Source organism: Poromitra crassiceps (genome assembly GCF_964638095.1).
Source record: "Poromitra crassiceps genome assembly, chromosome: 1".
NCBI classification, from domain to species: domain Eukaryota; kingdom Metazoa; phylum Chordata; class Actinopteri; order Beryciformes; family Melamphaidae; genus Poromitra; species Poromitra crassiceps.
The window spans coordinates 102,665,269-102,689,080 of NC_139623.1; the positions used below are offsets into that span (position 1 = coordinate 102,665,269).

General features: G+C 43.4%; 1 protein-coding gene across 1 annotated transcript in view; it reads left to right on the forward strand.

Annotated features, from left to right (window-relative positions):
* The window catches only part of LOC310779482 (roundabout homolog 1-like), a 129,084-nt gene extending 108,750 nt beyond the window's left edge, over positions 1-20,334 (forward strand). The window contains exons 6-28 of the mRNA XM_083640014.1: positions 329-453; positions 594-765; positions 2,717-2,922; positions 3,015-3,096; positions 3,212-3,380; positions 3,525-3,691; positions 3,894-4,015; positions 6,112-6,346; positions 7,283-7,404; positions 8,087-8,258; positions 9,827-10,024; positions 12,650-12,676; positions 13,137-13,176; positions 13,371-13,525; positions 14,545-14,910; positions 15,775-15,891; positions 15,981-16,116; positions 17,347-17,565; positions 17,887-18,320; positions 19,115-19,246; positions 19,342-19,563; positions 19,871-20,043; positions 20,231-20,334. Of these exons, the coding sequence (XP_083496140.1) occupies positions 329-453; positions 594-765; positions 2,717-2,922; positions 3,015-3,096; positions 3,212-3,380; positions 3,525-3,691; positions 3,894-4,015; positions 6,112-6,346; positions 7,283-7,404; positions 8,087-8,258; positions 9,827-10,024; positions 12,650-12,676; positions 13,137-13,176; positions 13,371-13,525; positions 14,545-14,910; positions 15,775-15,891; positions 15,981-16,116; positions 17,347-17,565; positions 17,887-18,320; positions 19,115-19,246; positions 19,342-19,563; positions 19,871-20,043; positions 20,231-20,245 (3,806 nt within the window). The 3' untranslated portion in view covers positions 20,246-20,334. The remainder of the gene's footprint in view (positions 1-328; positions 454-593; positions 766-2,716; positions 2,923-3,014; positions 3,097-3,211; positions 3,381-3,524; positions 3,692-3,893; positions 4,016-6,111; positions 6,347-7,282; positions 7,405-8,086; positions 8,259-9,826; positions 10,025-12,649; positions 12,677-13,136; positions 13,177-13,370; positions 13,526-14,544; positions 14,911-15,774; positions 15,892-15,980; positions 16,117-17,346; positions 17,566-17,886; positions 18,321-19,114; positions 19,247-19,341; positions 19,564-19,870; positions 20,044-20,230) is intronic.
* Positions 20,335-23,812: the final 3,478 nt, after the last annotated feature.

Consider the following 23,812-nt stretch of genomic DNA (forward strand, 5'->3'; position numbering starts at 1 on the left):
TTTCCCTTGTAGTCAACACTGGTAAGTTGTCATCCATCCCTCATCCACCATCAGACAACAGCAGGAAATCAGCCCCTGTCATTGTCCTATCTGCACTCTAATTCTATCTACCAATACCGTATGTAATTCATGTCATATGTGGCTAAGTCAATAGATATTTATATATACTTATTATATTGAGAAAAGGTCAATATTGATTGTTTCACATCATTTATGTGGTTAGTCTTTAGTCAGTGGGCTTATTGAGGTGCTGTAATGGGGCTTGGGGAAAAGTGTTGGGTATCAGTCCAGGCTGACCAGGTTCATTAGGCCCTCCCTCTGCCTGCAGTGCCCCCTGCGTTTGCCATGCGCCCCAGGAACCAAGTGGTGGCAGCAGGCAGGATGGTCACCTTCCAGTGTGAGGCGACTGGCAACCCTCAGCCTGCTATCTTCTGGCAGAGAGAGGGCAGCGAGGTGAGACAATCATGCTCTCAGTCTGTCATCACAAATCACTACGCACTCGCAGGGCAAATACATTCAGGTCATGTAATGACTGGGATAATGTCATGTAAATATGTTCTTTGCATGAATCTTCTTTTCTCTCTTTCCTACAGAGTCTCTTGTTCTCTTACCAGCCCCCTCAGCCCTTCAGCCGGCTGTCTGTGTCCCAGATGGGCAGTTTGACCATTGGCGATGTCCAGCGCTCTGATGCTGGCTACTACAGCTGCCAGGCCCTCAACATTGCCGGCAGTGTTATTACCAAAGCTCTGCTGGAGGTCACAGACTGTGAGTAAAGGGAAGGAGCCATGGAGGGTAGATGGGGGTGACCTTTTGACCTTTCTTCTTCACTTTTCAGGCTTCAGTGTTTTGTGTTTTGACCAAACAAGCTTTTGGTTTGCTGCTGTAGTTCCTGCTTTGTTGAGCAGATGTATGACAGACTGGCCTTGGCTCTAGACTGGCAAGAGCCACCTCCTTTATGCTTCAGTGTTTTGTATGGTCGTTGGCCTTGGTTACTAATAGCCGATGGAATGATTTCAGGAACCCTCAGCTGTTCACATTTTTGGTTCAAACCCCTCTGTTTCCATGGTGATTGAGCGCATAGTGCATCTGGCCTCCTCTTTCTTCCGTCCCAAAAGAGTCCTTACCGATATTACAATATATATCAGCGGTGACATTTATTAAGAGAAAAAAACAACATAGACATACTCTCATAGGAAAGGATTCGTTTTCACCTCAACCATGTCCAGCAAAGCGCATTACAGGACACAGAGTGTACGGGAAATAAAGCAATTGTAACTGTAATTTTTTGGCGCATAGTTTAAGCCCGCTAACACACTCCCATGTTGTTTCACTGAAAACATTAGCACATTAAGGTGCACAATCAACGGATGTCCAACGGATCAGTTTATATAGACAGTTACCTGAGGGACTGCCATCCTGATTGGTCGGCGGTGACCCGTGTTGATGCTGTAATTGCATCACTTGTTAAAAAAACATGAATTAAAATGCTCAATGTAGCTTGGAGGCTGACAGCGGTAATTACTCACCAGCAGTCAAGTCTACAGGCTTCCAATTGAGTGGCCTGTGTGAGTGTGAATACATGTGTCCGTGTGACGGTGTGCTCTGCTCTGCACATATATTCACTTCATGAAGATAATTGAGTGGTTTGTGTGAGTGTGAATACCGTACATGTGTCCGTGTGACGGTGTGCTCTGCACATATATTCACTTCATGAAGATCATTGAGTGGTCTGTGTGAGTGTGAATACATGTGTCCGTGTGACGGTGTGCTCTGCACATATTCACTTCATGAAGATCATTGAGTGGTTTGTGTGAGTGTGAATACATGTGTCCGTGTGACGGTGTGCTCCGCACCTACTGTATATTAACTTCATGAAGATAATTGCTTGAGGCTGGGACAGACAGTATGCTGCATCTGTGCATTGACTTGTGCAGCGCAGCCCTATTAGTTATAATGGAGAATCCTCCGCTCATATGGGTAATTCTCTCTGCAGCCGCCTCAGTAGGGAAATGAGAGGTACCCACTTAGTGTATGTTCTATTACAGGTAATGGAAATCAAATAAGACGGGGTCATGTTTGATGGAATCTATCCATCGGTCTTCAGCGCTCCACTCTCTTCCTCTGGCGTCTATACCTGTTTGTCTCTATTCTCCCCTCCCCCAAATTCTCTCCAGCCCACCTCACTCCTCCTCCCTGCCGGTTGGAGTGGCGTATTTGTATGGAAATAACTGGCCTGCATTACCTCCGGCGCTTTTCAAGGTGTTTCCATTATCTTTTTTTCTGTTTTTTTTTTACCAACCCCTCCCCACACCCCACCCCTCCCCTCCCCACACCCCTCCATCCACAGCATTTTCAAGTGGAAGAGTGAGAGAGCTCTGCTATCTAAATGGGATTTGTTATTAGTTGGGCTTTGCTGTTGTGATTGGAGCCAGCTCTTGCAGTACCTACTACCCAATGAACGATGAGTTGCTCTCTGCTGGAGGGGAAATGTTGATTTCTATTTCTTTCACTGGCTCTGCAGCCTAAACCTATTGTTCTCTCACTTTACCAATTTTATCCTCAATATCTTTCACATCTTATCTGTCTTTCATTTTGCCAGGCTGCCTCTTGTTTTCCTTTTGGCTTCTTTCGTCTCTCCACCCTTTTATTTTATATTCCTCTTTTGACGTCTTATCTTATATTTTTTCTCTTCTTTTCTCCATTTTTATTGGAATAGCTATGTCGGACCATCCTCCTCCTGTGATTAGGCAAGGCCCAAGCAACCATACGGTGCCTGTGGACAGCAAAGTGATCCTGGGCTGCCAAACGGCAGGCACCCCGACTCCCACAGTCCAGTGGAAGAAGGACGGAGTGATGGTGTCTCCAGTGGACTCTCGCGTGTCCCTAGCAGACACAGGATCCCTGGAGATTCACTACACCAAGGTAAGAGGACAACATTACAATTAGTAGCCAGTAGCCACACCCCTGAGCCAAGCCAACTCACTAATTGATGCCATTGTGCCTCCTCTCCTCAGCTGGGAGATACAGGTGCCTACACCTGTGTAGCTTCTAGTCCCAATGGAGAGGCATCCTGGACAGCATACCTACAGGTGGAAGGTAGGATACAAATACCAGCTATGAAGCAAGTTATAAATACAAGTCGAATAGTGTTGCGGTGACAAGTCATCATAAAGCAGTAATAAGACTTTATAATGCACTCTCTGTGTGGCAGAGTATGGAGTAGTTGTCCAGGCCAGTCATCCTACAGACCCTAACCTGATTCCCAGTGCACCATCTAAACCTGAGGTGAGCGACGTCAGCCGCACCTCTGTCACTCTGTCCTGGAACTCCAACGCCAACGCAGGGGCCACACCTACGTCCTACCTTATCGAGGCATTCAGGTAACACAAATGTTCATCATCTCTGTTTTCATTTGTTTGTTTACAGTGTATACCTACAGTACTATATTGCATTTGTCTAGCATGATGAAGCTTCTTGTGGTTCAGTGTGTTGTTGTTGTTGTTGTTGTTACTTCTCCTTTCCAGTCGTGCGTCAGGCAGCAGCTGGGTGACTCTAGCTGAACATGTGAAAACTCTCACATTTGTCCTGAACGACCTGAAGCCTGGAACGGTCTACCTGTTTCTGCTCAGAGCAGTGAATGCCTATGGCCTGAGTGACCCCAGTCCAATCTCTAAGGCTGTCAGAACACACGGTCAGTTGTCATACAGTTTTACTAGCTTTACCTCAAAACTACACACTCATTTACCTCAAAACTACACACTCATTTACCTCAAAACTACACACTCATTTACCTCAAAACTACACACTCATTTCACTTCCTCCACCTTGCCAGTATGGAATGAATAAGTCATCATGGCTGTTTTAACATCTTCTCTTCCTTCCGTACCGTTAAGACACCACTTCCACTATCCAGGGAGTGGACCACCATCAGATCCAGAGGGAGCTGGGAGACGTGGTGATCCACCTGCACACACCAACCATCCTCTCCTCCTCCGCTGTCAGGGTCCAGTGGATGGTAAGGAGATTACTCTTGGCCAAGCTACATCTATGTTGAATACATAAGATATCAACACAGCAGTGTCAAGCCGACTACACCACTTTGGAGGGGGGGGGGGGGGGGGATTGGCCTCACATTGAATCCATCGTCACTCTGTGATGTGGATCAACTGGAAGGACATGCATGCTTACTAAACACTAAGGCAGGATCTATCTTTGCCACACACAAACATATGTTACATGAATGAATGTCCTGTGCCTCACAGAGGTCAGTTCATACAGTCAATAGAAGCAAATCCAAATGTTGTTGTCTTGTGCTACAGTACATGCAGCCACTGTCAGCCTCACAGTGCCTTACTGTATACATTTACACCTTGGGAAATGTGCACATTTACTGCCCCCACTGGTAAATCTGCACATTTACAGGTATAGACATTTTCCCACATTTCCCACATCAAATTAAATATATCTTTACACAATGAAAGATGAGGATAGAGACCATCTGTACTGACAGTCAGTTTTGATTGGGGCCTATGATAGAGGATGCTTATACATTCTCAGACATTTCCACCTCTCTTCCCCCATGTTATGCCAGGAGGCGAGGGTACACGTTCATTCATGACAGAGATACAGTGAAACACAGAGCTTAGATGTAAATAGCTTATAGTCTCGATGAAAACTATGTTGTGTGAACTCATTTCAAAGGCTTCCTAAATATAAATGAACATTTACTGTGAACTTCCGTATACAGTAAGCATGATTGATAAATCCCCAGCACAGAGAGTAAATGTATCTTCAACATGGTTCAATGTGTTGTAGATATAAAAGCTGTGCAGTGTTCTTTTAAGGCATTCTGACTCATAATTGTAAGGTTGATATTTAACTGGGAACTGCCTAGTGCTTTCATGGCTGGATTTTAACCAGAAACATGCTCAGAGGAAACTGGCAACCAGTAATGACCTCATATTCACCAGTAATGACCGTATTGTGGTTTGCTTTGCTGTGAGATCTCTGAGACATGGGGAGATGTTAATCTATAATATCACCACCCAAGGGCATGGGGAGGAGAATTAACACAGTGTTAACAGACCTCTCCTGGAGGATGTTCACTCTCAGCCATATACTGTAGGACAGGCTATAACCTCACAATCGGATGTTATTTTCAGGGGCATCATGCAAGCCAAAATTCTGAGGGGGCAACATTTTGGCTGATTTTCTAAAATGTTGGTCGTTTGAAGACAGGTTTAGAGGAATATCTCATTTTAAATTAACATTAGGATCAGACTGTTGTGATGTCATTATTCAGTTGTAATAATCAATATTTGCTCCGTTTCTCATTATGGTAAATAGTGTATATTTATTTAGAGATTTCTGTCGATTATTTGTGCTGTTATGGTTATTAGCTTAGTCACTCACTTCTACACTAGCTTCTACACTGCTGCCACTTTTCTTGAAATATAGTTAAATCTTGCTTCACCCAAAATGTTATTTACATAAAAAGACTATATCCACAATGCTAATTATTTTAGAGAACTGCATCTTGACCTGGAGACATCAAATGGAATGCAGCATTTTGCTAACTACAGTATAACCTGTGATAGTGGTGGTAAAAACTAACAGCTCACTGCCATAACAGCTCTACATGACATGTAAACAACATGATTGTGGGATGGCTAACATTACAATGCTAACTTTAGCTGCCTGGTACAAGTAGCCAACTCACTTGCTATGCAAACTATATGCCTATAATAACTAATAGCACTTAATTTTCACATGTTTGAAAAGGCAATTGATGCACTACTACTACTACTACTACTACTAATGACCACCATGACTTTTGCAATTGCGCCCTCAGTTTCAATGGCCATGACGCCTCTGGTTGTTTTAACTCTCGCACAGTTATTACTGCATACCTGTCGTTTTTACACATATTGCAGGAATGGAAATTAGACATTTTAATTATTCAAGCCCAGTAGCTCATACTAGAAAAATGATACACTGTCCATGTTATATATATATATATATATATATATATATATATATATATATATATATATATATATATATATATATATATATATATCCATACACTGTATATCCCTGTTTCTCCAAAAGGTAGAGCAGCACTCTCCATACATCCAGGGTTACAAGGTGCTGTACAGGGCATCTGCTGAGTATGGCCATCCTGGGGGTCAGTGGAGCGTCCTGGATGCTCGCACCATGGGGGAGGAGGGGGTGGTGGTCACCCAGCTGAAGAGGGGGTCCACCTATGAGTTCAAAGTGCGCCCCTTCTTTGATGAGTTCCAGGGAGCAGACAGCGAGGTGAAGGTAGCCAGGACATTGGAAGAAGGTGAGTGTCAGAGCAAGTTTTATGTTGTTGGATGTATCTATGAATACAGTAGCTAAGGAGAATTGAATCATTTTGACACTGATGGAGACGTCTTCCACAAGGCCTCTAACCATTGGAGGCTTCCTGCACATGGCAAGAAAATAGAAATTGAATAGAAGATAGAAATATCCAAGCTCCCACATTACCGACACATATTTTCCCTTTTGCAGGCTTTGATGTTCACAGCACGAGTATCTGAAATCAACACTATAACGTATAGTTATAAGAAAACATATTTTAGGGGGTGTGTGACATATTTCATTGTATTTTGCTCTGAATAAGTCACATGCTGTAACTCCCACCAGGTCAGCAGACAGGAGGGGACAACATGGGCCAGTTGTCCTGAGCCCTGGGACCAGGGCAGCAGACAGGAGGGGACAACATGGGCCAGTTGTCCTCAGCCCTGGGACCAGGGCAGCAGACAGGAGGGGACAACATGGGCCAGTTGTCCTCAGCCCTGGGACCAGGGCAGCAGACAGGAGGGGACAACATGGGCCAGTTGTCCTCAGCCCTGGGACCAGGGCAGCAGACAGGAGGGGACAACATGGGTCAGTTGTCCCAAGCCCTGGGACCAGGGATGCCCAGGACCGCCCTCTAGTTGTCTAATTTAATTGGCTGGAGGAGGGTTGGGGCCATGGGATAATTTTGTCCCGGGCCCGGGCAAGATATGTGGCAGCTCTGACTCACACTGTACTTACAGTATATATTGCTGGAACACAGATATGCACACAGTGTAATAGTTAATTTTCTTTCATGCTTGAGTGATACAACTACCAGTTATTGTTTCACATAGTGTGCAAAGCTTCCAGACATGATGCAGAGCATACCTGGGACATTATGCAGCATCATGGGACTGTGTGTGCATGTCTATATGGCTGACTGTTTGCTCTGTCTCAGCCCCCAGTAGAGCCCCCCAGGGTGTTACTGTGACAAAGAGTGATGCCAATGGGACTGCCATCCTTGTTGCTTGGAAACCACCTTCAGGAGAGGGAGAGGCTGGAGTGGTTCAGGAGTACAAGGTGAGAGAGAAGGTTGGAAAAATGAAATGCACTGTATCAAGCATTCTCCTATACTCGTGCCTGAGTCATCATTCCATGTTTCCAGATTAAAATGCAATTGTGTGTTAATGTACTGTAGCATCAAGTGTTAGGGATGCACAGCGATATGGAAACACTGGCCGATAAAGGCTTTAGAATGAAATATTGGCATTGGCCCGAAACAAACATTTCTGCCAATATGACAGGCCGATAAAATGATGCTGCCCAGATGCTCAATGCATGTCTCAGGCAGAGCATCATCCAAGCCTGTTTAAGTAGGATGAATTTGACAGTTTTGTTTGAAAGAAAATGCAATTTTTTTTTATATGGCATTTTATATAACCTAAGTTGAACCTGTTGTCTTATTTTGCCCAGTGAATGTGTACATTTTGAAGAGCATTGTATTTCGGTCTGTATCTGCCAGTGGGCCATCACTAAGAGTAGGCATAATAATGTGTTAATTCCACTACTACACAAAATAATTTATGTTTTCTGAAATTAACTGGAGACAAAAATGCATGCATATCAGTATCGGCATTGACAATCTTTTGCTGATATCGGGTATCAGCAAAAAATCCAATATTGTGCATCCCTATCAAGTGTTGCTGGATTTGTCCCTCTGACCGTCACTGCTGTTTTTCTCCTCCTTGCCCTCTCTTGACAGATCTGGTGTCTGGGTAATGAGAGTCGTTACCATGTAAACCAATCAGTAGATGGCTCCACCTTCTCTGTGCTCATCCCCAGTCTGGCACCAGGGATTCGCTACAGCGTAGAGGTTGCTGCTAGCAATGGTGCTGGACCTGGGGTCAAGAGTGATGTCACTTTCTTCCAACTAGGTGAGATTCCACTGAAGAAAAATAAACAAAGTTGTAATGCTGGTACTGTATTCTCCCTTAAGATTTTGTCCAGATTAGTATCAATCACGCTGTCACAAAACTGTGCACAAAAACGGTCACAGTACCTCTGTAACCGAGTTGAATCAGCGCGGATTCCTCGTGAGTCCCGAGTGGTAGCGAGTGGATTGGTTAAACTCACTCCCCAGGTATAAAGGCATGTTAACCAGCTCCGCCAAGGGAGCTAGCTCTCTTGGTGTTGCGGTTAACATGCTGGACTCCCAAGCCGAGGGTCGGCAGTTCGAATCCACCCCTGGACAAGCCCTTAACATGGGTTGCTGCAAGTACCACCTACACAACGCCGTTACATTGATGCCGTGAACCCGGATGTCCAGTGGGTGTGGAGTGAGTTTAAGGGGTTGAGTGTAACCGAGTTGAATCAGCGCGGATTCCTCGTGAGTCCCGAGTGGTAGCGAGTGGATTGGTTAAACTCACTCCCCAGGTATAAAGGCATGTTAACCAGCTCCGCCAAGGGAGCTAGCTCTCTTGGTGTTGCGGTTAACATGCTGGACTCCCAAGCCGAGGGTCGGCAGTTCGAATCCACCCCTGGACAAGCCCTTAACATGGGTTGCTGCAAGTACCACCTACACAACGCCGTTACACCTCCAAATAGGAGGGTGAAAAACTTCTATCAACTTTCTCTGCAACTTTTTCATTACTAGCTTGGCCGCTGCGCGACATCGCCTGCCCTGCAGCTCGCCCGCTACACGGGCTCACCCACAGCTCGGCTGCTGCATGGCCTCGCCTGCTCTATTGGCATGCGCACAATTGCTCAACTTCGCATCACTCATGACATCATTCACTGATGACATCACAATTGCTCGAGTGACCATCACTGATTACATCATGGAGTGCTCGAGTGACATCAAGATATTTTAGAGAGGCCTGATAACCAGATTACATCAAAGGGGAAAATGTCTCTCTGGTCTAATCTTCCTTTTGGGGCAGCTGTAGCTCAGGAGGTAGAGCGGGTCGTCCATTAATCGCTTTGGATAAAAGAGGTCGGTGGTTCGATTCCCGGCTCCTCCAGTCTGCATGTCGAAGTGTCCTTGGGCAAGACACCGAACCCCAAATTTCTCCCGTTGGTGTGCCAGCACCCTGCGTGGTAGCCTGCCGCCATTGGTGTGTGAATGGGTGAATGTACCTACTGACTGTAAAGCGCTTTGGATAAAAGCGCTATATAAATGCAGGCCATTTACCATTTACCATTACATCACTCAGCGCACAATTGCTCAACTTCGCATCACTGATGACGTCAGTGAGTGATCACGAAAATGTGGCTAAAATGCTGATCATGTTTTTCTTGTTCAAAGGCCCTTCAGGTTGGTTTTTAAGAATGTATGCTTTTGCATCTTTCCTGCCCTGTGAATGTTTTCGTGAGGCCTTTGCATCACCACACTGGGATCTTGAAATGAACTCCTTTAATTGGAATGATGTTAATATTGCTGCTCTTGTTATCCCGGCACATACCCATAATGTCCCACGTCTCTCTTTCTGCTCTTACTGCTTAGATTCTACAGGCCAGATGATGGATGGCCATCAGGACAGAGACACACTGTCTCAGATCTCAGATGTAGTGAAGCAGCCAGCCTTTATTGCTGGCATTGGCGCCACCTGCTGGGTGGTCCTCATGGTCTTCAGTGTGTGGCTCTACCGTCACCGCAAGAAGAGAATTGGCCTCAGCAGCACCTACACTGGCATCCGCAAGGGTGTGTATTTGTGTTTCATATGCATATTTTAGGGATCCCTTTGAAAATAGTTTTTCCCTGCCTAACCTTGGTGTGTTATTTAGCCCCCTTCCTGACAAGCAAGCATGACATGGCATAATGGGCATAACATGGACATGACTTTATGTGTTTCTTAGAGATATAAATAGTGAAGTTGATGCCTATGTATGAATTTATTTCCAAAGCCTTTGCCTTTCCATCAAATAACATGGCGGTTACTTTAAAAAATCTAAAATATAAGATTGTTTTGATTTTGTTTAACACTTATTGGTCACTGCATAATATTGCATAATTAAAGAAAAATGTGGTGTGTGCAAACCTTTGACTAGTAGTGTACATACAAAACAGAACAGGTTTTCAAGGTTTCAGAAGAAAAGGTGTGTAATGATGGCAGGAGTAATTAAATGAGCTGATCGAGTTTGGGTAGATCTGTCGGGGCATTTGAAGGTCACTGTGATGGAGGTTCTGTGGTGGAGCTATCACACCTTGTTCTCACCACACCAAGCAGGTTTCTTCATCTCAGTCACATCAAGATATTTTAGAGAGGCCTGATAATCAGATTACATCAAAGGGGAAAATGTCTCTCTGGTCTAATCTTCCTTTTGACTCAAAGACCTCAGAAGCAAATCAGACGCTCGGCACATTCCAGATTAACTCAAAGACCTCAGAAGCAAGTCAGACGCTCGGCACATTCCAGATTAACTCAAAGAACTCAGAAACAAGTCAGACGCTCGGCACATTCCAGATTAACTCAAAGAACTCAGAAACAAGTCAGACGCTCGGCACATTCCAGATTAACTCAAAGAACTCAGAAACAAGTCAGATGCTCTGCACATTCCAGATTAACTCAAAGAACTCAGAAACAAGTCAGATGCTCTGCACATTCCAGATTAATTCAAAGACCTCAGAAACAAATCAGATGCTCAGCATATTCCAGATTAACTCAAAGACCTCAGAAGCAAGTCAAACGCTCAGTATATTCCAGATGAACTCAAAGACCTCAGAAACAAGTCAGACGCTCAGCACATTCCAGATTAACTCAAAGACCTCAGAAACAAATCAGACGCTCAGCACATTCCAGATTAATTCAAAGACCTCAGAAACAAGTCAGATGCTCTGCACATTCCAGATTAACTCAAAGACCTCAGAAGCAAGTCAGACGCTCAGCATATTCCAGATTAACTCAAAGACTTCAGAAGCAAGTCAGAAGCTCAGCACATTCCAGATTAACTCAAAGACCTCAGAAACAAATCAGACGCTCAGCACATTCCGGATCAGAATCAGAATCAGAATCAGAAAGACTTTAATGATCCCCGGGGGGGAATTGGGACAGGTTACAGTAGCTCGCACTCAGAACACAACATAGCATAAAATAAAACAGTAGTAAAATGCGATAAAGTAAGCAAAAATAAAGTAAAAATAAAGTAGAGTAAGTATAAAGTAAGCAAAAATAAGTAGAGTAAGTGATGTACATTACGTGTCAAATTGCAGTTATTGCACACTGGACTTATATTAAGTCAGCTTGCCCATTACATTACATGTGGCTCAGCCAGGCACAGTTAATTTATCGGCTGGCTCAGTCTCAGGGAGACTGAGCGTCTCCGAGGTGCTCTTTTAAGAGAGGCGAGATGGGTGAGATTAACTCAAGCACCTCAGAAACAAGTCAGAAGCTCTGCACATTCCAGATTAACTGAAAGACCTCAGAAACAAATCAGACGCTCAGCACATTCCAGATCAGAATCAGAATCAGAATCAGAAAGACTTTAATGATCCCTGGGGGGGAATTGGGACAGGTTACAGTAGCTCGCACTCAGAACACAACATAGCATAAAATAAAACAGTAGGAAAATGCGATAAAGTAAGCAACAATAAAGCTAAAATAAAGTAGAGTAAGTATAAAGTAAGCAAAAATAAGTAGAGTAAGTGATGTACATTACGTGTCAAATTGCAGTTATTGCACACTGGATTTATATTAAGTCAGCTTGCCCATTACATTACATGTGGCTCAGCCAGGCACAGTTAATTTATCGGCTGGCTCAGTCTCAGGGAGACTGAACGTCTCCGAGGTGCTCTTTTAAGAGAGGCGAGATGGGTGAGATTAACTCAAGCACCTCAGAAACAAGTCAGAAGCTCTGCACATTCCAGATTAACTCAAAGACCTCAGAAGCAAGTCAGACACTCGGCACATTCCAGATTATACAGACATTCAAAGGCTGACATTTCCCTCTATGCAGCACAGTTCTTGGAAGCAGGAGCCTGTCAACCTGCCACAGCCATATCTGCTGCCATATCACTCTTATTTGCCTCACTTCACCGGGCTCCCTATCACCCGCATTAACCTGCTTTACCTGGACACTTTTGTCTAAGGAAATAGGAGCAGCAAAGCAGGTTGCCTCACATCTGTCTATTTAAATGCTTATACACATATTCTGTGTCCATTAGCACAGTAGGCTACTATACGCAACACAAAGATCGCATGCAGAGACAAGAAACTGCTGGTGCAAACACCTAATGGTTACAAAGCAAGTGTTATACTATAACTATTATATTCAATACTGATTTCCTTATTTTTCCTTCCTCTCCCGCCTCTGTTGTCTGTCCCTACAGTCCCATCATTCACCTTTACACCTACAGGTATGTACAGTATGACTGTTCTGCTCCATTTGTTTTATTTGTTTATTTTTTATTGACCATTTAGTAGGACAGTTAGTAAAAGAAAAAAAGAGTAAAAAAAAAAGCCTACAATGTTAGGTACAGTGTGTCTTGGAATTATATTTCTACACTATTTAGAATTCACCCTCCATGAGAAAGTTCATAGTTTGATGTTTTAGTGGTTGTGGTGGGGGGGGGGACTCCTGCAGTGCTCCTGAATCTCTTGTAAGTGTGAAATTGTGTTGTGGTTAGAGAACAGAAATGCCTTTGTCTGTGCCTTCATGCACATCAAGGTGGGAGAAGGGTTTTGGAAGAGATCACTCTCACAGGAAGGCTGACATGTTTCACCATGTGACGAAAGGGATGCTTTTGAAAGGCTTGTTTTTGCGAGCTCATCCAGGTCTACTCTCATCTCATCATGTTTTCCCACTTCTTTTTGCAGTTGCCTATCAAAGAGGAGAGTCGGTGTGCAGCGCTGGCAGGTAAGTGACATTTCCCTTTGTGTTGTATGAAGACGAGCAGCAGGGATGCATTTACATTGTGGAGACACAAGGGGGGGTGCTCCTCCTACTTAATAAAGAGAAATCCTCAACATCTACCTCACGCTCACTCACTCATTGATATATGGGGACAGTATTTTTTTTTTTGACGGACAACACTTCTGTCCTTGTTGCAGACCTGGACTTCTCAGCATGGGTGAACCTTTGAACCAGCTGTGGCTGCCTGACAACTGGCCAAATGCATGTGCCAACCACAAGGACTGCAGCATCAACTGCTGCAATAGTGGCAATGGCACTAGTGACAGTAACATGACCACATACAGCCGACCAGGTTAGTACAGGACCGACTTAGTGTGCTATATCTCAGGCTGGAACCTCTGAGAGAAACATAGCACTGTTATCAGGTGTTATTTGGTGATTTTCATGTTTTAACTTCACTTGAAATATGGGTTGAGAAAATTCTATGACCTTTAAGGTCCTTACCCCCAAATACTTAAAATTCAAATAATTTCAAATCATATTTTCCAAACCTATATCAGTCAATGCAACCGTGCATACCAACGGCAAAGTTTCGCTGAGCGTTATTGCGGCATTTATTTTTTCTGATCAAATTTTCAGAAATTCGCTTCCATTTAGACATCTGTTGCTGTGATTGACAGGTGGGTCAACATTCGCATCGCAATTTCATGCTGTATATTTGCATCGCTCTTGGTGTGTAACAGCCTTTAGGCTTATGGTATGATTAGGGCTCAGCAATATATCGATATTATGTATATCAATATCGTGATATGAGACTAGATATCTTCTTTGAATTTTCAAAATATCATGATATGGCATTAGTGTTGTCTTTTCCTAGTTTTAAAGACTGCATTACAGTAAAGTGTTGTAATTTTCTGAACTTACGAGACAGTTCTAGCTGTTCTATTATTTGTCTTTACCCACTTAGTCATTGTATCCTTTAGCCACATTACTGATGATTATTTATCAAAAATCTCATGTAAATAATGTATGGAAGCAGCAATTTACAACTAAACATTTAGCCAGCTTCGTAATACTGACATATTGTCTATTACCATTCAGCCTAAAAATACAGAGATATGATTTTTTTTGTCCATTTTGCCAAGCTCTACTTATTCAAAACACCAATTGTATCAACATGTTATCAACAATTGTATCTACATGTTTGTGGCTAAAAACAGCAGATTTTCTTACTTTACATTTAGATAGATAGGTTTTCACAATAAGGGCCTAGAGCAGTAATCCACATCAAATTCCCTCCAGTAATATTGACGGTCTGGGAATTGCTGTGTCCATGTGCTGCTTCGTCTCATGAGCCCATGTCCTCCTCAGCCGACTGCATAGCCAACTATGGAAACCATCTGGAGAACAAGCAGGGAGGCCTGCTGGGCTCTGAGACACCCATCTACAGTGATGTGAACCTCTCCAACCAGATCAATGAATCAATCAAGACGTTCAACAACCCCAGCCTGTGTTATGCAAGTCCGGGAGGAGGATCAACAGCCACATATGAACCCATCCCATACGCCACCACCCAGCTCATTCAGTCCAACATCAAGAGTAAGGCAGCCGGTGGGGCCATGGCAGAGCCTCTGGACATGCACTGCTGGAAACAGCCTCCCAACCCGCCTCAGATACCAAAGGAGATCGCAGCACAGATGCAGTACAACATCATGGAGCAAAACAGACTCAATAAAGGTGAAGTAGGCTGTAAACTCTTTTAAAGCCTTTTCTAAAACATTTTAAGAGCATTTTACCTCCTTAATTTGATGTATCTCTTGTTGAAACAGAATTTTGGGGCAGGACATAGAAAAAGGCAGTTTTATTTGATGGGAAGTTTTATTTGCATTTATAGTTAAATAGCTGTATAGTATGACATAGAAATTTAGTTAACAAGTAAAACGTTATTTTTCATTTTGTGGTGACTATAAAAATTGATTTGTTCTTCATCATTTGAATGAAAAGAATGAGAACAATCGTACTACACAAACACAGCATATCTTTAGACTATGGGAGGAAACCCAAGCATCCGGAGGAAACCTACACAAACATGGGGAGAACGTGCAAACTCCACACAGAAAGGACCAGGGTGGAGATTCAAACCCACTACCTTCTTTCTGTGAGGTGACAGTGCTAACCACTGAGCCACCAGCATTGATGGAAATTAAATTACCATTACATCTCACCGGGTCTTTATCCATTCCCCTGAATCACTCTATAACCACTGCCACTTTTTCCAACTTTGATATGATGGAGGTTCTTCCAGGCATTCCACTGTGATGTGACGGACTGTGCGGCTGTTTAGCATGGTGGTTGGTCAAGTTGTCCCATCAGTGATGTAGAGGTCTGCAGTTCCTCTTAGTCAGCTCATGTTGCACACATAAGTTGTTAGAATGCCTAGGATCCAATGTGTGAGATTGGAACAGAAAAATACAGTGAGTCCTCTTGAAAACAAGACTAGGTCAAAACATGGCTGGACTGTGTTCTGGCCGACTAATGGTATAATGTTATCACTCAGTCAGCGAGTGACAGACAGTCACATTCTCTTTGCTTGATCTCCAGATCATCTCCAAGGAGGTGAAGGGATGATCCAAAAAAGCACCCCCTACATTCAGGCTCGAGATCACAGCACAGGAGGCTCCCAACACAGCTCAGACAGAGCCAGCAACAGCACCTCAGGTATGGCCAGGACACAGTGTGGTGTGGACACATGTATTGGATTGAGTCATATGTCTGTGTTCATCCTTGTGTTTTTGTGTTTTTATCAGGGAGTCAAAACCATAAGAAAGGATCACGCCCCCCCAAGACACCCAAACAGACCGCAGTAAGCTGGGGAGACCCCCTGTCACCCCCTCATACTAACGCCTGGGACTGTGATGAGTATACTTTACCCATGGAAAAGAGGTGAATGGGAAAACACACACACGCACATACAAGTCAAGTCAAGTCAAGTCAAGTTTATTTGTATAGCACATTTCATACACAGAGGCAATTCAAAGTGCTTCACATAAAATGGTTGACAGGAAAAGAAAAGAAAAGAAAAGAAGAGAATAAAATGGACATTTAAAAGCATCACAACAAAACTTAAAAAAAAGAGTATAAAAAGTGCATTAAGCAACAGGCGCAGCAGTTGCAAAAAGAGCTAAAAACTTATAGAGGACTCATTGGGTTTGCATAGTAGCTGGGTCCACTGTGATGTGGACCCAGCTGACCCAGCTGTGCAGCTGTACACAACCGCACGCACGCGCACACACACACACACACACACACACACACACACACACACACACACACACACACACACACACACACACACACACACACACACACACACACACACACACACACACATATTCACACGAACATACAATCTAACACTAACCCTAGGATGTTTTTAATTTGTACTGCTGACCTGTGTTTCAAAATATGCTGTAATATGCACCCACCAGCCTGTGCCAAATTTGTTCTCAGCAGTCAATACATTACATAAGATAGAACAAACAATATTGTCATGTTAAATAACAAATGCAAATGTGCACAATGCACATGTGCATGATATGCACATATTGTGCACAGAGTTGATTCTTCACAAATTGTAAGCTTGAGCCCTATTCCCACCAGCCATTTAAAAATATGTATTACTGCTTGACTGGGGATGTTCAAGTCCAACAGAATGATAACACAATCTCAAGGAAGCACACACAATGTATGAAGTATTGTCAACCACTGTCTGCAGGCCGGATGTTTCCCATCCCTTGATTGATTGATTGATTGATTGATTGATTGATTGATTGATTGATTGATTGATTGATTGATTGACAAACAAGATTTCTTATTGCAGGATTACCGTAACGATTTATGACATGTCAGAACCCCTGTCAGTCTATCTTAACTTCTTTGAGTCCTACTTATCTGTTCTCGAATGATTCCTAAATTCTTAAATTTGACACTGACACAAACTGAACTGAAGTAATAATGCTGGTCTGGCTTCAAGGCAAGGACAATTGTTTTTTTTTGGGAGGGCCCAGGGTTTTCGGACAGTTTTTGCCATTGATGACTAATGGGTGCTTCAGGACCTAGACGACCCCTATTTCCTGTATCCATATCCTCTGTCACTCATCCCTCTCTTATCAGTTTTGATCCTGACGTCCACTGCCCCATGCTGCCCTCCAGGATGTACCTTCATCAGGATGGCATGGAGGTGGAGGAGGAGACTAAGAGAATAGAAAGCTGCCCTACTCCCCCAGTAAGAGGAGCAGCCTCCTCCCCTACTGACGTGTCTTATAGCAGCAGATCTACAGTCACATCCTCAGACCTGAACCATGGCCTGCATGATGGAAGACAACACCACAGGTAACCAGACCAACCAGATTACACCTCATTCAAATCAAATACAACAGAGTGCCAAAGTCACACCCTCTTCCGGGTTCGGCATGGGGCCTAAGGGATTTCATTCCCCATTCATTTCCCCATAGATGTTTTTGAACGTCAAACCAAGCAAATCAGCTATATTCAGAATTAGGAGAGACCATAGAACATAGAGGGCGTGACTTTGGCACTCTGTGACAGTTCAATCACCAGCAATACAAAAAGCGCAACTCAAAAGCGGCAATTGTGGCAAGAGTGCACAGCTTAATTGTTTTGTTTGTCTTTTTTTTGTAATACCCTTACCAGTCAGCACATAACCAGCCACCCACTGCCCCCTCGCCCTCTTTCCCCAAAACATACCTCCACCTCCACACCCCTCTGCCTGGATACTGATGGCCAGGAAGAGGAGGAGGCAGAGGAAGAGACAGACGCAGAGCTCACCCAGAGTCACCACGACCAGCACCAAAGCCAGCAGCAGCACCACCCTCTCCCACACAAGCTGCACCTCCGTGGGTTAGAGCAGACCCCAACCTCCAGCACCGGGGAGCTGGACAGATCAGTCACAGGGTCCATGGTCAATAGCTGGGGCTCGGCATCGGAGGACAACATTTCGTCAGGCAGGTCCAGTGTTGTCAGCACCTCAGAAGGATCCTTTTTCACAGACGGCGATTTCAACCAGGCAGCGCCCTCTTCACGGGATAATGTCGGCCTGCGCATGTGCAGGTACCCAGAGGAGTCAGGTGAGAAGGGGTCTGGGGGGAAAAGACATTGACTTTGCACGTAATTTTACTGGTTTGAACATTTTAACTTTTTTAAACTTTTTTACAAGAAATTTACCTGAAATAACATTGAAGTTGATCTTGTATCACCATCTATTCTCTTCAGAGACTAGTCATTATTGTCAGACAACTAGTGAAAATCTTTAATAAACAAAAGAAGTTTTAACAAAACACCATTCAAAGATTTGTAAGGGATTCCCATGAGGCATGAGTTCTGTTATGGCTGTGTATTTAGGTATTTAAAGCGGCCAACTCTGTCACTGAACTTGCATTTACTGTAGCAGCAGGTTTGGTTGCTCCTCTAGGACATCCCGGGACGTTTTGCGGAAGTTTTGTTGCTCGAATACTACTGAATGCTATTGAAGGTTCTGGGTGACACCTTGCATCCCCTCCCCCCCCATTCTTTTTATTCATTTTATTTTTGACTGTCTCGCCTGTTTTGTAGTGTCGTTTTTTGTCTAATATGTTGTGTGTAAAATGGACAATACAAAATTGAAATATCCCAAAAATAAATAAAGCGGCGTACTCTCCAAGTAAAATATCAGTCATTGGTTACACTATGCCACTGCATTAACTCAATGCTGAATATTTGGTTAATTGAGTATCCTGAAATAGAAATGTGGACTTTAACAGATCGTTTAAATATTCAAGATTGTCTTATCCAGCTGCCTTGCAAGCCAAGGTTACATACGTTTACTGTTGAAAGCAATATTTTGTCATTTCAGACTTGTACTAAATCTGTGTTACCGCTTCAGGTCAGCGACCCAGCAGCCCCATGTCCACTGACAGCAACATGAGTCCTGCAGTAATGCATAAGAGGCCCAAGAGGCATAAACAGCACCATTCTGCTCTACAGGGCCACCAACCCAGAGACGTCTTCAACGATGGTGAAACACTCAGACTGCACACAGAGAGACTGCTCACTGTATAGCTCTTACAATAAATCTGACGTTTGACTCTCTGTGCTCTTCTCTGTCCCCAGACTCTTGCATGCCTCTAAACTTCCCTAGCCAGAAGTCCCATGGCGACTATAACGTGCGGGGGGCCACGCTGCCTAGGATGGGCTCCGCAGAGGCCAGGGGCCGACGAGGCAGCACCGGGGCTCACAGGACCAGGGAAGGGACGCTGGAGCAAAGGGAGAACCAAGAGAAGCACAAAACCCCTCAAGGAGGAAAATCGAGCAGCAGAACCCGACAGCACTCAGGTACTGAACGGATCTCACAATCTTTGACGTTTCCCAAAATGATTATGTCCTCTGTTAAGGAGTAAATTTGCTAAATAACTCATAGACCAACTGAAGCAGCATGTTATTTGACTTGAAATGATTAAAAATATCTAACCTCATACAAGTTATGAGTGTGCGTGCGGCAAACTTCCCCTTACGGATTTTGCTTGTCCTGCATTTTGCCAGCACCATCCTCTGTGCTTTCCTCTGAACTTCTTAACAGCTGAGTATATGCTTAAACAACTAAAATTATTTGATCTAATTTATTTTCTTTCCTCTCCTTCAGATTTTGGGGACATCCTTCTGTACAGCCGTCCCTCTTTCCCATCAGGTCAGGCTCAGAGGGAGCCTGGTGGTCCTAACTCCTCCAGCTTCATGTCATCTGGAGACTCGAGGGCCAAACAGGGAGGAGAGGCGACACCTACAGGACAGGGGGGCTTCCAGCTGCAGGTGGATGAGGTAAATAATAATAATATCCAGGAACCTTCTACAGTACATGTGACATTCTTTGTCCGTTCTACTTTGCTTTTCTAAATTCCTTTCATTCTTTCTGACACTGTTTAACTTATTGGAAACTTTATGATATTATTTCAGGTTATTACAGTCTACATTTGTAAGTAAACATCAGACTGTTTTGCTTCCACAGCTGCTGGAGAGCTGAGGAGCAATGCGAGGAGAACAGGAATTTCCTACAGTTGCTTCACACGAAGGAATATGACCCTTATTATACGGAGGAAGACCCTAAACAATACTGCACATTATCTACTAATGTTTTCCAGTTACACTTTCTCATTAGATGTTGGAAAAAAGAAAGTGAGAAAAAGGCGCTCTCTTGTTTGAGTCTATGGACTTAAATTCAAAGCCCTATTTATTGTTTACTTGTTATTGGTTGACTGGCTTCCACCAGCCTGTATGGTGGGTTGCTCAGTAATGTAAGATGAACTACATGCACATTCGATGGCTGTTGTGAGTGTATACAAAGATTTTGTCCATGACGACTGCTTGATGTGGTCCATATGGTCTTTGCCTGTCAGTTGTCAGTTTACTGTACTTGATATTCAGTCATCATCACCAGCCATCTTGTAAATTGTTTAAATCGTTTACTGCCACAGAAGTGCTTCAATGGGATCATATATTTTAAACGTGTTTTATATAGCACTGTTAATGATTTGTTATTGGTGTACATCTTGTCTTTGTATTATTTGTTCTACTTTGGTTATAAAAGCACAATCACTTAATTTTAAAGTCATTATTGTATGAATTTGAATCTGAGGATCGGGAAACCGGTCTTAAAAACGTGTTAACATAGACCATCTAAAAATGGTTGTGAATCATTTCATCAGCTCAGTTCAGACTGAGTAAACGATGGCTCTCTTCTTTGCGTTGTGTCTGAGCCGGGTCATGTTCAGTGTGTGTACTGAGAGTTTTGCATGTGTCACTTGTAGGAGGTTTTATTCAACATCTTGGATTCAGATGAAAAGTCTGGTCATGGACTCATTCCATTTGTTGTTTCCTTCCATTGAGTCCGTTCCAAGCCCTCCATTCCCTTGAGCGGGGCTATGGCACAGCTTCTGTAGGTTATATGGAGCAGGGATGTCACCAAAACGACCCAATTCAAATGAGTATTGACATTCATCAAAACAAATCTTGTAACCAGATGCCTCTTTCCAGTTTAAATTCATTAAACCTTGATTTTCAATCAGGGTGAATGGGACACTGCAACAAGGTTTGATTTCCCTCATGTCTCCAAATGCACTTTTAATCAAGTGAGGGGCCACAGACAGACCAAAGCAAACGACATGTAGAGTCTGTAGAGTAAAATAGAGCCTTGGAGAGGATGGTTAAATTGTTTTGGAGTATGATGGTGTCTGGTCCTTCTTGGCATCCCTGCATGAAGACACATGGACACAAGGCTTTAGCAGTCATGGAAAACCTGGATAAGTCATGGAATTTGATTGATGTTTTCCTGGCCAGGAAAGGTTATGAGAAATGACATATATCCATATGGTTTAGAAAATATTATGGAAATTAGTTCATAATCTTTCTTTTCCTCAACCAGTCATGTACAGTACTTGCAGCCCAGCAGGCTTGTGCTATAGGTAATGGCATTCACAGGGAATTTGGTTTGCAAAAATGTAAAAGAGGCCTGGACATAGATCAAGGAAAGACATCTATTCTAACCAGAAATATTAGACTCTTTGTTAAGGAGAAGTAACAAAAAGGAAAATATTATCTGTATAGAGTGAAGGTTGTAAAGTGAAATTTGCCATGTTTAAAAATAATAATAATAAAATGAAATGACCATGTTCCAACATGTCAGCCGTTCCTGATAATCTTATAGATTGGATGGGGGAAAAGTTGTAATTTTTACTGCATTATTTATAATTAAAATCTTCAAATGCAATTGTCTCATTTGAGATATTTTCTAGTGCAGTTCCTGATGTGTGAATGTTGAATGTCTTTCAGTTCCTTGTCAATCTATCCAGTTTGACTGAGGTTGTGAGACAGGAAGTAGTGTTCAAGCCAGTGATACTCAACTTGCGGCCCGCGCCCCCTGTGTGGCCCGCGATGGAATTGCAAAAAAAAAATTACAGTGCACCTGAATGCAACATGCAAGATACCCGCTGAATAAGTGTCCAAATGTTCATGTCATTCTGGCCAATACTCCACTTCTGTTATAGCATTTCAGTCTGGAATATGGAATATCTTTCAATAATCTATGATTTAGCTGCTAAATTGTCAAATACCGCCGTCTGCTCGCTACCCAGGCACTTATGTATGTACTAACTAACTATCCGGTGTGCACAACATTGTCAGACTAAACTCCGGCTGGCACCCCAAAAACCTACAATCCGCTACAGAAAAATGTATATTGTTTGTTTATTAACTGGCCGCTGGCCTTCTATCATTTCATGAAAGTGGCCCCCAGGCAAAGCAAGTTGAGTATCTAATCCCTGGTTCAAGGTGAACAAGGAAGCAGGAATGCTGCGGAAAAGAAAGGCGGATTGAGAGAGTGTGGTGAGACATGCTGCTTCATTATCCTCACTCTCAACCTTCATCAACAGAGCAGCTGCATGCTGTCAAAGGGAAGGAAGCTGTTTGGTGCCTATCACAGATGTCTTTGTGTGTGTGTGTGTGTGTGTGTGTGTGTGTGTGTGTGTGTGTGTGTGTGTGTGTGCAAGGCCGTAGCCAGGGTTCCGAAATAGGGGAGGTCCAGCAAGGGGAGGCGGATTCGGTGGCGCCCGTTAGGGCCAATTTGAGGTTTTTTTTTCCCCTTTTTTAGCCATATTTAGAGTAATATATCATTTTAAATCAACATTAGGATTATACTGTTGTGATGTCATTATTCAGTATATTCTCTTTCATGTCACCACCTGCTCAGCTCTCCTGTCAACATAATTGTAACTAACAAACACAAACTGTTTTAGCCAAATTCATATCAAAATGACACCTACAAACACAGGTACACAACCCAAGCCGTACACAACACACAAAGTCATCATCGATAATAAAAAAAACATACAGAGGGACATTTATTTATTCCTGATAGGAACGATTGAAAAATAAAATAAAATATATTATGTTGTTTTTAACTTTACACCACCTCTTTTTGTTACTTATTGGGTCATGAAACTGAAACCATGCATATAGCCACCTGCATACCTGACTTCGGGAGCTTGGCAATTGGCATCATGCATGATTAGCCAGTAGCATCCCAACGTGTCACACAGGTAACATTACTTAAGAGACAGACTAGACACTTACTTTCTTGGTTGTTGCTAAAAAATCTGTCAGTGTCACTCACTGTCTGTCGTTCACTCGCTCACTGTCTCGCAGCTCGCTCACCTTCAATTATCTCGCCAGGCAGACAGAGAGTCATCACTCACCACCATGCTGCTGCTCTCTCAGAATCAAGTTACCGCGGACGCGGCGTCAGATGACTTCCTGCCTGACCTGCCTTTCGTTTCAAAATAAAAGAGATCCCGTGTTTTTCATGCTTTTCCATGCAGATTGTTTTATTTTTTTCTCTGAAATATTAGGGGAGGTCCGGACCTCCCCGTCCTCATAGCTAGCTACGGCCATGTGTGTGTGTGTGTGTGTGTGTGTGTGTGTGTGTGTGTGTGTGTGTGTGTCTGTGTGTCTGTGTGTGTGTGTGTGTGTGTGTGTGTGTGTGTGTGTGTGTGTGTGTGTGTGTGTGTGTGTGTGTGTCAGGTTGACCATCCCCAGG